We start from the raw sequence: 13,334 nt of genomic DNA, 5'->3' as shown, positions 1-13,334 counted from the left end.
CAGTGGTTTCTTGTTTGCAAACTTTGCTCCCTCTTAACGGCTTTTATAATTTTTTTCTTTCCCTTTTCTTGCTTGTTCTTGCTTTCCCTTATGTCTTTCTCGCTTCCTTCCTTCCTTGCCTTGTGCTTCTCTTTGCTTGGTCCTGCCAACCAGACCAAACCTTTGAAGATTCAGCAGACAAGTTTCATGCACCGTCTCGGTCACTCCAGGGACTGGCTTATTCCTAATCACAGTATGTTTCTTCTCTCGTTTTCCTGCCTTTTGCTCCCGCCTTGCTCTGTCTTCCTTCTCTTTTTCTCTGCTCCTGTCACTATCAACAGACATGACTCCTTATCCTTGCAAGTGTTCAAATCATTCACCTTTCTCTCTAGAGCAGTGGGCCAGGATGGATGTATACTCATCCCTCCACATTTGCTGGGGTTAGGGGCACAGGACCCCCATGAATGTGGAAAAACAAAACCACTATGCTTTTACCTGCAAGAACACCTCTCTAGGAATCTCTAAGTCCTCCAGTGCAACTCTGTGGTCAACGTCCGACAGACACTGACCATAGAACTGCACTGGAGGAGCTACAAAGGCCTTGTGGAGTGTTCTCTCTAGGAGTCTCTAGGTTCTTCAGTGTGACTTTTGGTTACAGTTGACCATAGAGTTGCACTGGAGGACCAAGATATTCCTAGAGAGAACAAATTAATAAAATCTGTGAATAATCAAATCCACAAATGTCAAAGCTGCAAATGTGGAGGGATGAGTATATTTCTGGGAGTTGTAGTTTCCATAAAGAAACTCTTCCAATTCCAAGCTCTGCAGTTAGTAGTTTAGCAAGTCTTTTTCTCTGAAATCATGAAGAGGTGTAACTTTGTTGAGGTGGACCAGTCTTAGTGCAGTTGCAAGGCAGCTTTCTATCAGAGCCTGGAGAACTTTCCATCCCAAGTTTGGCTTCTTCTGTTCATTCCTGTTTAAGAAACCACATGTTGAAGCTAACCAAAAGCACCTCCCTGGGTGTCTGCAGATTCTACAATATCCATATGTTAACAATAGTCTACTGGTGCATCTACACTGTAGAAATAATGCAGTTTGACACAGCGTGAATTGGCGTAGTGCCATCATATGGAACCCTGGGATTTGTGATTTTACAAGGTCTTTAGCCTTCTCTGCCAAAGAGCACTGGTTCCTCACAAAGCTACAAATACCAGGATTCTGCAGGATGAAGCCATGGCAGTTAAAGTGGTCTCAAACAGTATTATTTCTATAGTGTAGATGTACCCTCCATCATCTTTCTCAGTTACAGACAGGCTGGAGAGAGGAAGAGAACATGGCGCCATGTCTCTAACCTGCTAACATGTCTCTGACCTGCTAGAAGAATAGACAGAAAATAGTCATCCACCCAGCAGTGTATATACCAGTACTCTTCTTGGCATGAGTGCTGGACATTTAGACTGGTGTAGCATTGTGGTCAGGCAACCAAGCTATTAGGAAATCCTTAGTTCAGCAATCTCCTCTGTCCATGGAACTCACTAGATGGCCTTTGGCTCAGCTATCGCATCAACAAAATGGAGCTAATAATAATACTGGCCTACCTTTTTGGGTAGGTTGGAAAACACTGGGGTTGATCAGAGATGTATAATACAGCTTGCTTCAGTCTCACATGCAAAAAAAAAAAAAAGACATCCAGATGTTTTCTCTCCGCTTAGTAAGATTGTGAGAGATTTTGCATGGGATTTCTTGCATTTGAGGACTGCTTTGCAAAATTGTTCTTGTACAGAATACAAGCCAGTGTCATTCACACAAGTGAATTCCATATTTTGAACAATTTTGGTCAGATTTGGTGCATAAGCAAAATTCCACAAGGATAACCATTTCCACATGTAAATCTGCATTCGTGGATAGTGTCTAACTAGTTATCATTGCCTTTAATTTTGTTGTTGCCGCATGCCTTCAAGTCATTTCCAACTTATGGCGACCCTGAGGCTGAGTGCATGTGGCATGCCTAAGGTTACCCAGTGGGTTTCGTGCCTGCCCTGGGAATCAAACCTTGATGTCCAGGGTCGCAGTCAAACACTCAAACCACTATGCCACCACTCTAGTAAATGGGATTGCAGAGAGCCACTGTGTATTAATCCCCACTGCACAATGGGATAGTAAGTAGGCAGACTGGCAGATACATCATCACTTTTACAATGTTGGTATTCAACAGAAAAATGGTATAGTACAGTACTTCTTGATCTGTTTGATGTGCTAGAACAGCAAGACTTTCCCCCCAAATGTGTCAACTTGGCATGGTTGTGTTGTTGTTATTGTTGTTTTATTTTTTATTTTTCTGAAAATATATCACATTTGAGCAACTAGTCCTTTTCTTTTCTTTTCTTACCCCCCACCTAAGGCTCATGGGCTGGTACTGGTCCATAGACCACCACTTTTGGGTGGCACTGGTTTTATTCAACACAAGAGTATAGTTTTACACTATGCACGCACATTGTAGGGGTTCAGCCATTATCTTATTTTGTTTGACTCGCCCAGATATAGTTTTACTCTTTCAGAGAGAAGAAATCATTGAACAGAAGTCATTCAGTTGGAACTAGCCAACAGGATTCCAGCCATGCAATTGCGCATTCTTGGATAATCTGTAAATATTCGTCAGTGCTTTTAGCGTCTGACTTGATTCTCTGGAATTGCAGAAACTACCACTGTGCATTGTTCCATGTGGCACAAAGGGAAAAGAAAGAATCAGGCACATGGGCAGATAGACCATTGGTTGCATAATGCCCGTATTCATTAGAAGGGTGGAGTAGCACAACCACCATTTATCTTTGTGCTGTTTTTTGCTACATAGTGATGAAGGATCTTGGCCACTCTTCTACACTAAAACAATTTTTCTGTGAATATAAGGGTAGTGTTCTTGTGCAGATGAAATTTTCGCAAAACATGATTTGTGCAAATGAAATTTTCACAAAGCATACTTTTTGCAAATTAAATCTTTGCAAAACATGCTTTCTGCAAATGAAATTTTCACCCAAAAAGTCCTCAGTTTTTCAGCAGGCTACCTTGCTGCATCCAGACACCCTGTCTCTTCCAAGGACAAAGATGTCTGTGAGTGTTTGTAACATCCCTAGTATGTTGTCTGTAACGTGGCATAGTGTAGAACCAACCCTTCCTCTTGCTACCTCCCCATCGTGTGACCTACCTCCTTCTTGTTTTCCAGCCCTGTCCGGTCTCATCGTGCCGCCCATGTGAGCAGGGACCAGGCGATGAACCTTCTGGAAGGATGGACCAACGGACTGGCGCTTAACACAGACCCTTGGACTTGAAAGGGTGCGGGCACTGCTTATGCGACACGGGGTTTCTGGAGCACGCCTCCCAGATCCTTCCAACCTGGCTGCGTCATTTACATGAGGCTCCCCCTTGTGGTGGGAGGCTGCAGTGCAGCAGGACAAGCAACGGGAGGAGAGACTAGGCAGCTACTGGGAGAGTCCCACCCAGAAACTGGGGATGTCTTCCTCAAGGAGGAGGGTAAAATTAGGGAGGGTTCGTTGAGGGGGATTCAGCACTGCCATCCTTTCTTTAAGCCACTCCTCCATCCCTACCCCCTCACCCTGCCCTCCTGTGCCATTTCTCATGGCTTTGGTTAAAAGACCCACAAGAAAAGGATTCCACCATCTCATCTGGGTTCCCCACTCAGGTAGATTTGCTCCCTGTCAATAACAGAACATTCCTCTTTAAAAATATCTGTCATCTCTATCACTGTGGGATTCCCTGATACAACTAGAGAGAGTCTCCCTTTGGAAACTGAACCCTGAACATCAAACCCTGTGAGCCAGGTCTCATAGGTACTTGGTTATTTTAATTTTTAAAAATTACTGTAATTATTCCCATGGCTTTAGGTGTTAACCCCAGGAAATATGGAGTGGCAAGAAGGTGGAAGTCTTCTAACCATCTCTGTTCCTGGAGATCCCTCTCAAAGCAAGCTGGTTTGCATTATGCACACACACACAAAACACACACCTCCACATTATCTTAGTTCTTGCCAAACTAGAGATTGCTTTCCAGCAAAAGGAAGAGAATCGGCATTCCACAAGTGACCCTGAGGTTCTTATGCTGTTATTTTCCTTTTCCTGCAGACTATTTCACACATAAACACAATACATATCTTCCAGTGCTACAGGTGTGGGAACACCAGGGAGGCTTGCCAGTGCTTTCCTGCAGACAAAGCTCTTGGCATAGATTTTCTGATGCTGAGGCGATCTACTCCACTGCAAGCATCTTGTCCCAAAGGTGTGTTGCTGGAAATGCACTGTTAGGCTGCTCTTCCAATATGCTTCTGTGGGTCTCTGGCCAAGCAATGCCCACCTAGAAAACAGACCTCTCCTGCACAGCTGAAACTTGTGAAGAACCACAGCCATACCCTTTTTGCCTCTCCTTTCCAAACTTGGCTGTGTGTTCCCCCCAAGTGTTCCAGATGTCAAAATGCCCACCCACAAATTTCCCCTGGAGGGTTCCTGTCCAGTCTTTTCCGTTTCGCCCCATCGGCAAGAACACAGCAGCCGTTGTCTCCGATTTCCTGTAAGCAGGAAGGGCTTAAAGGCACAAAATCCTGATTCATAAAATGCTCTGTTAAGGCAGATGAATGGAGGGAGGGAGCCTTTCATTCAGGAAGCAAACTTCTGTGCAGCAACACTGTTCCCTCAGAGGCCACCTCCTATAAATACAAGTGCTGCAAAGCCCCACATCGTCCACATTGGTGAATACTGATCACACGATAAGTCCTCAATCCAGCTATCCCCTCTCCCCAAACTGGTAGCTTTGGAACGACGATTTGCCACATGATTTGTGGAATCCATGGTATTTCCCCTGTGACAAAGTGCCCTAACACATAAGGGCATGTTTCCCAAGAAAACCACAATGGGATGCTTGGAAACCAGCCTGAGCAGAGTACAAAAAAGGAAGATAGTAGGAAGCTTCCATTTTTCTTCCAAAAGGCATGCAGGCATCCAAACCCCAGTTATTTTGTCCTTGACAACATTACCTTTATTGGTAATGTTACCATATTGACGACACCCGAAATACTTCTGGCTTCCAAAGAGAGGAGGCTAGTTCTTGCTCAGAAGGAAGAAGAGAGGAGAGCTTGCGATATCCTGATCTCACTTCACTTTCAGCGATCCTACTTAGTTGCATCTGAGGAAGCAGACCAAGCCACAACTTCTCTCACACAGTTAGTCTCAAAGGTGCTGCAAGATTCCTTTGTGTGATGATATTCCAGAGTAACACAGCTATGTCTCAGAGTTTTAAAAACTTTGGGAGTGCATCCTCCAGAATTCCCTGCAACTGACTTGCCTACAGCATAAACATCCTTGGGTTTCATACTTCATTTTAAGCCCTATCCTCCCACCCGCTACAGAGAATCTTAAGCATTGTAGTTTGGTGAGTGTCCTAACAGAGATCTCTGTTTTGGAGCTCTCCAGTCTCTGTTCAATATATATAGCTCCTTGGAGAGAAGGAAGAGCCATTGAGCCAGTTTGTAGACCAGACAAACCCTTTCTCAAGCCAGGTTGAGTGTACTCCAGTACACACTCTTGTGTGCGAATTGAATGGACATGCAAGGTGGCATGAGATGCTATCTCGACAAACGTGCCACCTTGAGCCTATATTTGCTGAAATAATAGAGCTATGGAGTCTTTTAAGAGGGCCATCAACAGCTAGGAGCATCTCACCAGTTCTTCCTCGTAGATCCTCTGCCCCTGCCATCTCACTGGCTTTGCACAACTTGGTCAGCAAACCCAACGATGAAACGTAAGGAGGGAGGCATTCCCAGAGGCAGGATTAAGTATATCCCACACATCACTTCTCCCCTAAAAGTACCTTGCCAGCCCTAGCATTTGCACCCAGGGACAAGCATGAATGTTCAGGGTCTCGGTCCTCTCAGAAGATACACTACCTTTTATGATGGAGGTATCTTTGATGTAACTTGCCCAGGAACACGTAAAGCTGTTCTGCCTTTGTCCGTAGGGAATCGGTACCCTCCAGAGCCCAGGGTGAGGGGGCTGGAGGGACACAGGAAGAGACGACGGCAAGAAAAATTGGTGGATTCTTTCTTCATGATTCAGCCTGAAGCTGGCTGTAGGCGGTGGTTGCGTCCGCCATCCACAGCTGCAACAGCTTTGGGCCGTGCCTTTCCATGTACATCCAACCTCATCTGACCCCCTTCAAGGAGGTCAAATGGTAGTCTTCAGGGGGGCCTTTTTAATGGCAAAAATAATATTAAAAGTAATGAGCAATTCCCTCATGGTTCATGAAATGATTTGGAATTGCTTTTTGAACGAAGATGAAAACTTAAAATCACTTTTCACTGTTGCTTTTCTTTTTTACTTTTTAAAGCCATTGGCCCATGCAATCTCAAAACTATGAATTTACTGGTATGTTTGGTTTTGTTTTCATTCTGCTGTTGTTTTTTAAACACTTTTTAAAAAAAAACAATGCAAACAATCCTTTGGGGTTGTTTTAAAACTCGCCTTCTTCTTCTTCTTCTTTGTAAAAGAAAACCGGGTTCAGAAAAGAGGGCGCAACCGAGTCGGATGTTCTCCTGCACACATTGCGCTGAAACAAATGGCCGTGCCCTTGCGCTGCTCCGTTTTGTTGCGGCGTCTCTGGTGCAAAAGGGCTTCCCTCCGGCTTGCGGCTGGACATTCAGGCATCCTCTCCCAGACTCCCACAGTTATTTTTCTAGCATCGTTTTTCCAAGTGGGAAGGAGGGGGAGCAAATAGTTGTAAATAAAGATTATGGGAAAATAATCGCCCCAAAAGTTGGGATGCAAACCGTTCCCGCCGGGGCTTGTTCTCTGTGTATTTATCTTTGTCGTACGGAGATTTGTTCTCCTAGCTCATTTTTTTCCTTTCGTATGTTTTTTTTTACTTAATTTTTATGTTTAATTTTAATAAGGCTTTGTTTCTTTTTTACATTGTCCATCGTGTGTCCTGTGACGGCTGTTGTACAATAGCAATGTTGACCAATACCTGGCTGCACTGTTTTTCTTTTCCTCTCTCTCAATGTTAAGCACATGTAAATGGACTATTACTGTCATTTCTTAGGAAACAGGCCCTAGAATATATCTATATACCTCCTGCAATCTGGCGGCTGAAAAGAGTCCTTCTTTTGTTTATGCTAACTATTCTGGAGCTGAAAACTGGAGGCCTAGTCATCCTCGCATCACCGTTGGTGGCCACCGTCAGAATATCATGCGTCCCATTATGAGTGTATGCATGTGATTTATGAACATGTATCTCTGTTCATGGACAGAGACAAGGTGCTATTCTGTATGCTCTTGTGCAAAGTCACATTTCCCCCCCCCCTCAATAGTCATGTCTGTGGAAGGGCTCAATACTGTTACCTATCCATGGGGAAGGGAGAACAAGGAGACAGTTCAACTGGTGTAGCTCTAATGGGAAGGAATAGGAGGAGGCACTCCATTTGTATGTGCACACCCTCCAGGACAGTAGCTATGTGGGTTGGTGAGAAATGAAGGTATAGACACCCCCATAAAGCTGCTGCCACACTGCAGAATTGGAATGCAGTTTGACACCACTTTAACTGCCATGGCTCCATCTGATGGAACCCTGCATTCAAGATAAACAATAAGAAAACAACTGAGCCAACAGTGTGATGCGGCAGCTAAAAAAGCCAATACAATTCTAGGCTGCATCAGTAGTGTCTAGATCAAGGGAAGTAATAGTGCCATTCTATTCTGCTTTGGTCAGGCCTCACCTGGAAGACTGCGTCCAGTTCTGGGCACCACAATTCAAGCTGGAGTGTGTCCAAAGGAGGGCCACCAAAGTGGTGAAGGGTCTGGAAGCCAGAAAACGCTTGGGGAACTGAGTATGGTTAGCATGGAGAAGAGAAGGTAAAGAGGTGATATGATAGCCCTGTTTAAATATTTGAAGGGGTGTCACATTGAGAATGGAGCAAGCTTGTTTTCTGCTGCTCCAGAGAATAGGACACAGAGCAATGGACTCAAACTACAGGAAAGAGAATCCACCTCAACTAGTGATTAGAGAAACCCATGTTTTTTCGTTCCACAAATCCCTCTTTCAAAGGGTGATTTCTTCTCCCTTTCAGCAACTAGCCAAATATTTTTCACAGATTTCTCTGAATGACAATAAAAGACAAGGCAAATAATTACGCTAATTACTTTGCATTTCAAGCTCAATTACCATCTCAAAAGGAAGTTTGGCAGAGGTTTAAAGAACATTCCTATGCTTAAAATACCCTGAAGGCACACACACAAAAGGGAAAAATAAACAGTCCCAACAAACCCCCTTCTGCTATGAAGTAATACATAGGAATACATGGCATACTAGAGGACATTTATTATTATTATTATTATTATTATTATTAACCTTAATTTATAAAGCACTGCAAATTTACACAGTGCGGTACATACAATCTTTTTAATCGGACGGTTCCCTGCCCTCACGCTTACAATCTAACAAGACACAACACAAAAGGAGAAGGGAGTAGTGGTGAGGAAGGGACCTCTCTAGTAGCATGTCCTAGAGGACAAGTAGTCTGACCCCTGTTCAACATCAGGATGTCACTGGAAGATGGGACAAACTGAGGGTTTTCTTGGCATAAAGAGGAGTTTTGCCATGGGATGCCCCTCAAGCTGAGACAGTGTGACCCACCAGGGACGTAGCCAGGATTTTGAGAAGGGGGGGTCAAGACTAAGTGCCACCATTTTGAGAGGCTAAGAGCCCCCCCAAGACACAAAAAGAGGGTCGAGCGTTTACCCTCGACACCTCGACGGCACCACTTTAACTTCCGTTATGGCTTCGTGCTATGGAATCTTGGGATCTGTAGTTCTGAGGACCTGTTGAGTCATCTGTCAGGTTCCGCAACAAACTACAAATCCCAGCATTTCACAACATGGAGCCAAGGGCAGTTAAAGTGGCCAGCTGGATTATTTTTTCAGTGCAGATGCAAACTGAGTCCTTCCTCTGAAGGTGTTTACATCAGATAAATTCATCTCGATCAAGCAAAGTGCAGCTGCTCGAGCAATGAGCGGCAGCCACTCTGTTCATGCTCAGAGGCACTCTGCTCATGCTTTGAGACACTGTATTCCAACTTCTGAGCTGAGTTAAGAACCCAGGCTGCATCCACACATTTCATTCCCACTTCCAAGAGGGATTTTTAATTTTAAGACACACACACACACACACACACTTTTTAATTCCAAGACCTATCTATCTATCTATCTATCTATCTATCTATCTATCTATCTACCTACCTACCATAATTTTTAATTCCAAGCCATTATACGTTCCTTTCTTTTTATAATAAACAAACCCCTTTAAGAGAATCCTATTTTGGGAGAAAGGCAGGGTATAAAATCAATCAATAAAAAATTATAGTGCATTAGTCCATCAGTGCATGGCTTGCATTGTAAGACTTTATACCTTTATACATTTAAAAACAATGGAATCATAGAGTTGGAAGAGACCCCAAGAATGGCTATCCAGTCCTACCCCATTCTGCCATGCAGGAACTCCCAGTCAAAGCATCCTCAACAAATTATGTAATGGAGGTGTCCATCTACATTGTAGAAAGATATACTATAGCCTTATTAGACTGCAGCTCCCAGCAGTCTGTGGTGCTCCTCTTTTTTGTTGTTGCAAAAATCCAGAAATGACTGTTTTTGAAAACATGAGTCCATTCTCAGGAGAAATGTCCAGAGTAGAGTCTGAGTCTCCTTTCTCTGGACTTCTGAAACCTAAATTATCAACTCAGTGTGCAGAAGCACAACATTATTTTTAAAATATTGTGCATTAAATTACCTTCAGTCTATGTCTATGAGATGCATATGAGACATACATGGATCCCATCTCCCATTATATCCCATTAGACATACTGTATAAAAATATACCAAACTCTGAAAAACTCCAAAATACATCTAGTCCTCAGCATTTTGGGTAAGGGATATTATTATTATTATTATTATTGCATGACCTTAGCATCACCATGAGAGAGGTGCAGAGAGAGAGAGTTGGTCATGTCTTGCCTCTGAGGCTGAGAGGATGTGACCCTCACAAAAGAGAATGTGGGAGAATGAGGATCTGCTGAACTTTTCCCCTGCCATTCGCTTCTCCTTTCGTCTCTTGTCCCTTTAGATTGCAAGCCTGAGGGCAGGGAAATCTCTAGTACGTAATTTGTAAGCTGCTCTGATAGCCTTTTGGCTGAAGAGCTGGGCATAAATAATAATAATAATAATAATAATAATAATTATTATTATTATTATTATTATTATTATTATTATTATTATTATTATTGGCAAGGAGAGTGCAGAATTTCCAGGAATGAGAGAGTGTGACTTACCCAATGTCACCCTGTGGATTTACATGGCTGAGCTGGGATCCTCCCAGTTCACCATAGAAATTCACTGGCTGACCTTGGGCAAGTCACATCCTCTCAGCTTCAACTCCAACTCCTAGGTATTCCTTCATGGTAGGTTTTATTCATGGCAGAATTCTTGCCATCACACTCTACTCTGCTCCTAATTGAGGATTCCTGCTTGGCAGAAGAGCATTGCCACTTGGCACCCGACCCCTCCCCTTCTCATCTGTGAGGGTCACACTATCTCAGCTTCAGGGGCATCCCATGACAAAACTCCTCTTTATGCCAATAAAGCCCTCGGTTTGTCCCATCTTCCAGTGTCATCCTGATGAGACAGTGTGACCCACTTGGCTGTTGATGTTTGTTGCCTTCTGGTGGGCACTCTCAGTGCTTTGGGAGGACCCTGGCAAAACGGGGCAAGAAGGGGGGGGTTGTGGGTTTTGTGTGTGTTTAGAGGGCTCTTGCAATGAGGACATGCCAGTGTCTTCCTCTGAGACCCAGAGAGTGTGACTTGCCCAAGGCCTCCCAGAGGGCTCCTATGGCCATCCAAGCCCTGAGCTCCCTTTCCCCATGACCTCTTGGAAACATGGCTGTTGTCGTGTGTTGTGACTTTTAGGACTCTCCTGGCATGCAAGGCTTGTTGGGGGGGGGGCAGTGCCTCCCTTTGAGGCTGAGAGTCTGTGCCAGGGATATAAGAAAACAACAACAACAACATCTGGGTATTGTAGTTTTGTGAGACATTTAGCCTTCTTTGTCAGAGAGCTCTGGTGGCACAACATACAGTACTACAAATCACAGGAGTTTCCATAGCATTAAAGTATTGTCGAACTGGATTATTTCTGCAGTGTGCAGCCTTATTAGACTGCAGTTCCCAGCAGTCTGTGGTGCTATCAGAGCAGCTTACAAATTGTTAGACATTTCCCTGCCCTCTCTCTCTGCACCTCTCCCATGGTGATGCTAAGAGGTCATGCAATCATAATAATAATAATAGGCACATTCTCTCAGCCTCAGAGGCAGGACATGACAAACCTCTCTCTCCAGCTCTCTCAAGGTGATGCTAAGGCAAACCTACGTTTATTTTGCATTGTGTGTGTGTGTGTGTGTGTATGTACTTGAATTTCTTGGCCTTGGAGAACCCAAATCAATGTCTCCACTGCAAGGTAGTCTCCAGATCATAGTGATGTAACTGTATTTCATCAAAGTGATTAGTCATTTTTTTATCATCAAAATACCTGTCTTAATCCAAAAAACTGTGGCCAAGACCTTTCCTACTAAGTTTTGAGATTTCAAGTTCTTCTCTTCTGTGAGAATTTGAATGTCAGAGCATGGCATAAAGGGCAGAAGCCTCACCTTTTGTTATCTTTTGTTTTTCAAAGCAAAGCTGCTGTGATTAAGCAAAGTTGGAGCAAATCACCCGAACAAAGGAAATAGCCTCCAGGATGAATGGTAGCTTTTCTTACACAAAATATGCAAATAGTGGCCATGGAGAGTCAGATGAAGGATTCTTCTCTCCCTTTCATTTCGAAATGACTAGCAATCAAAATTCTTACTCATTGATCGAGAACTGCTCAGAATTTTTCTCTCTAACATGTTATAGAAATTGTCGAATTAGGCATATTTCTCCTTATTTTCGAATTTTGGAGAATATTCTTTACATCCCTATTAGGAACTTCCTGACAGAGCTGTTTGATAGTGGAAGATGCTCCCTTGGAGGGTGTCGAACTCTCCATCTTTAGAGGTTTTTTAACAGGCTGGATAGCCATCTGTTAGGAGTGCTTTGATTGTGAGTTTCTGCATGGCAGAATGGGGTTGGACTGGATGCCCCTTGCGGTCTCTTCTAGCTGTATGATCCAATGAAGTTGTACAATATCATCCAAAATCCACAAACCAAGAGTTGTGAAGTGTAAATCTCTACATGCATGGTTACACATTGATCGTACTACTGTATATATTCATGTATAAGTTTAGAAATTTTAGTCAAAAAATTGACCCCAAAAAACCTGAGTCGACTTATCCACGGGTCAAAGTAAATACTGTACTTTATCTTATAAAAAGGGAACCATCCCTTCGTCGAAGGCAAAAGTGCAATCTGTCCTGGAAGCACTGAGGGCCCTCTGTTCTCTCATTCATCCAGCCTTTAGTGTGAGCACAAACAGTTATGCCTATTGGAAGTTTGTTAAGTTCTTTGGCATCATTTTCCTTTGCTTCATCCTATAGATCCTTTGTCGCATGCCTCTAAATTTTACTCTCGACTTATACATGGGTCACATCAAAATCCATCCTTTTAACCCCCAAAACCTGCCCTCGACTTATACATGAAGTCGACTTATAGTCAAGTATATACAGTACACAAACCTTGTGTTGAATGGCAACTTTCTACTTGAGTGCAGAACCCAATGTGCACCCGAATACACATCTACATGCACAACTCCTGTCTCTGGAACCCTGATCTGAATGCAAAGGTTCCTTGTCAGACAAAATATTCACCTACTTCCTTAGGGGAAGAAAGTATGCATGAAGAAGACGCCAACGTTATTCCAGACATAAAATGCGAGAAATAAACACGTTTTGTGACAACTCAGAACAGCAGGGATTTCATTGGCAACAATTAATAGGCATTTGGCCCCATGATTTATAAAAGGTGGGTCCGTGTGTGAATGTGTCTGTGTGTTTGTGTAACACCTGTCCTGAAGGTATGTCATGTAGAAAATGGAGCAAGCTTGTTTTCTGCTGCTCCAGAGACTAGAAAACAAACCAATGGATTCAAATTGCAAGAAAAGAGATTTCACTTAACATTTGGAAGAATGTCTCAATGGCAAGAGCTGTCCAACAGTAGGATGCATCAAAGACTCTCCATCTTTGGAGGGCCTTAAACAGAGATTGGATGGGAGTCTCTCAGGAGTGCTTCAGCTGCATATTCCTGCATGGCACAGAGTTGAACTAGATGTCCTTTGTGGTT

At 43.5% G+C, this 13,334-nt stretch overlaps 1 protein-coding gene across 3 annotated transcripts in view; it reads left to right on the top strand.

The window, feature by feature from the left end:
• The window catches only part of LOC149313290 (transcription factor COE1-like), a 113,565-nt gene extending 106,261 nt beyond the window's left edge, over window positions 1-7,304 (top strand). The window contains exons 17-18 of one of the 3 annotated variants that reach the window (XM_089526419.1): window positions 154-232; window positions 3,200-7,304. In XM_089526419.1, coding sequence (XP_089382545.1) covers window positions 154-227 — 74 coding nt within the window. In that variant the 3' untranslated portion in view covers window positions 228-232; window positions 3,200-7,304. The remainder of the gene's footprint in view (window positions 1-153; window positions 233-3,199) is intronic. The other 2 variants (XM_089526421.1, XM_089526420.1) reach the window with 2 other exon arrangements.
• Window positions 7,305-13,334: the final 6,030 nt, after the last annotated feature.

The sequence above is a fragment of the Sceloporus occidentalis genome, unplaced genomic scaffold, assembly GCF_023333645.1.
Source record: "Sceloporus occidentalis isolate IW3139 unplaced genomic scaffold, rSceOcc1.0.p SCAF_5, whole genome shotgun sequence".
In the NCBI taxonomy this organism is placed as follows: Eukaryota; Metazoa; Chordata; class Lepidosauria; order Squamata; family Phrynosomatidae; genus Sceloporus; species Sceloporus occidentalis.
This window is presented reverse-complemented; position numbering and strand designations above follow the sequence as displayed.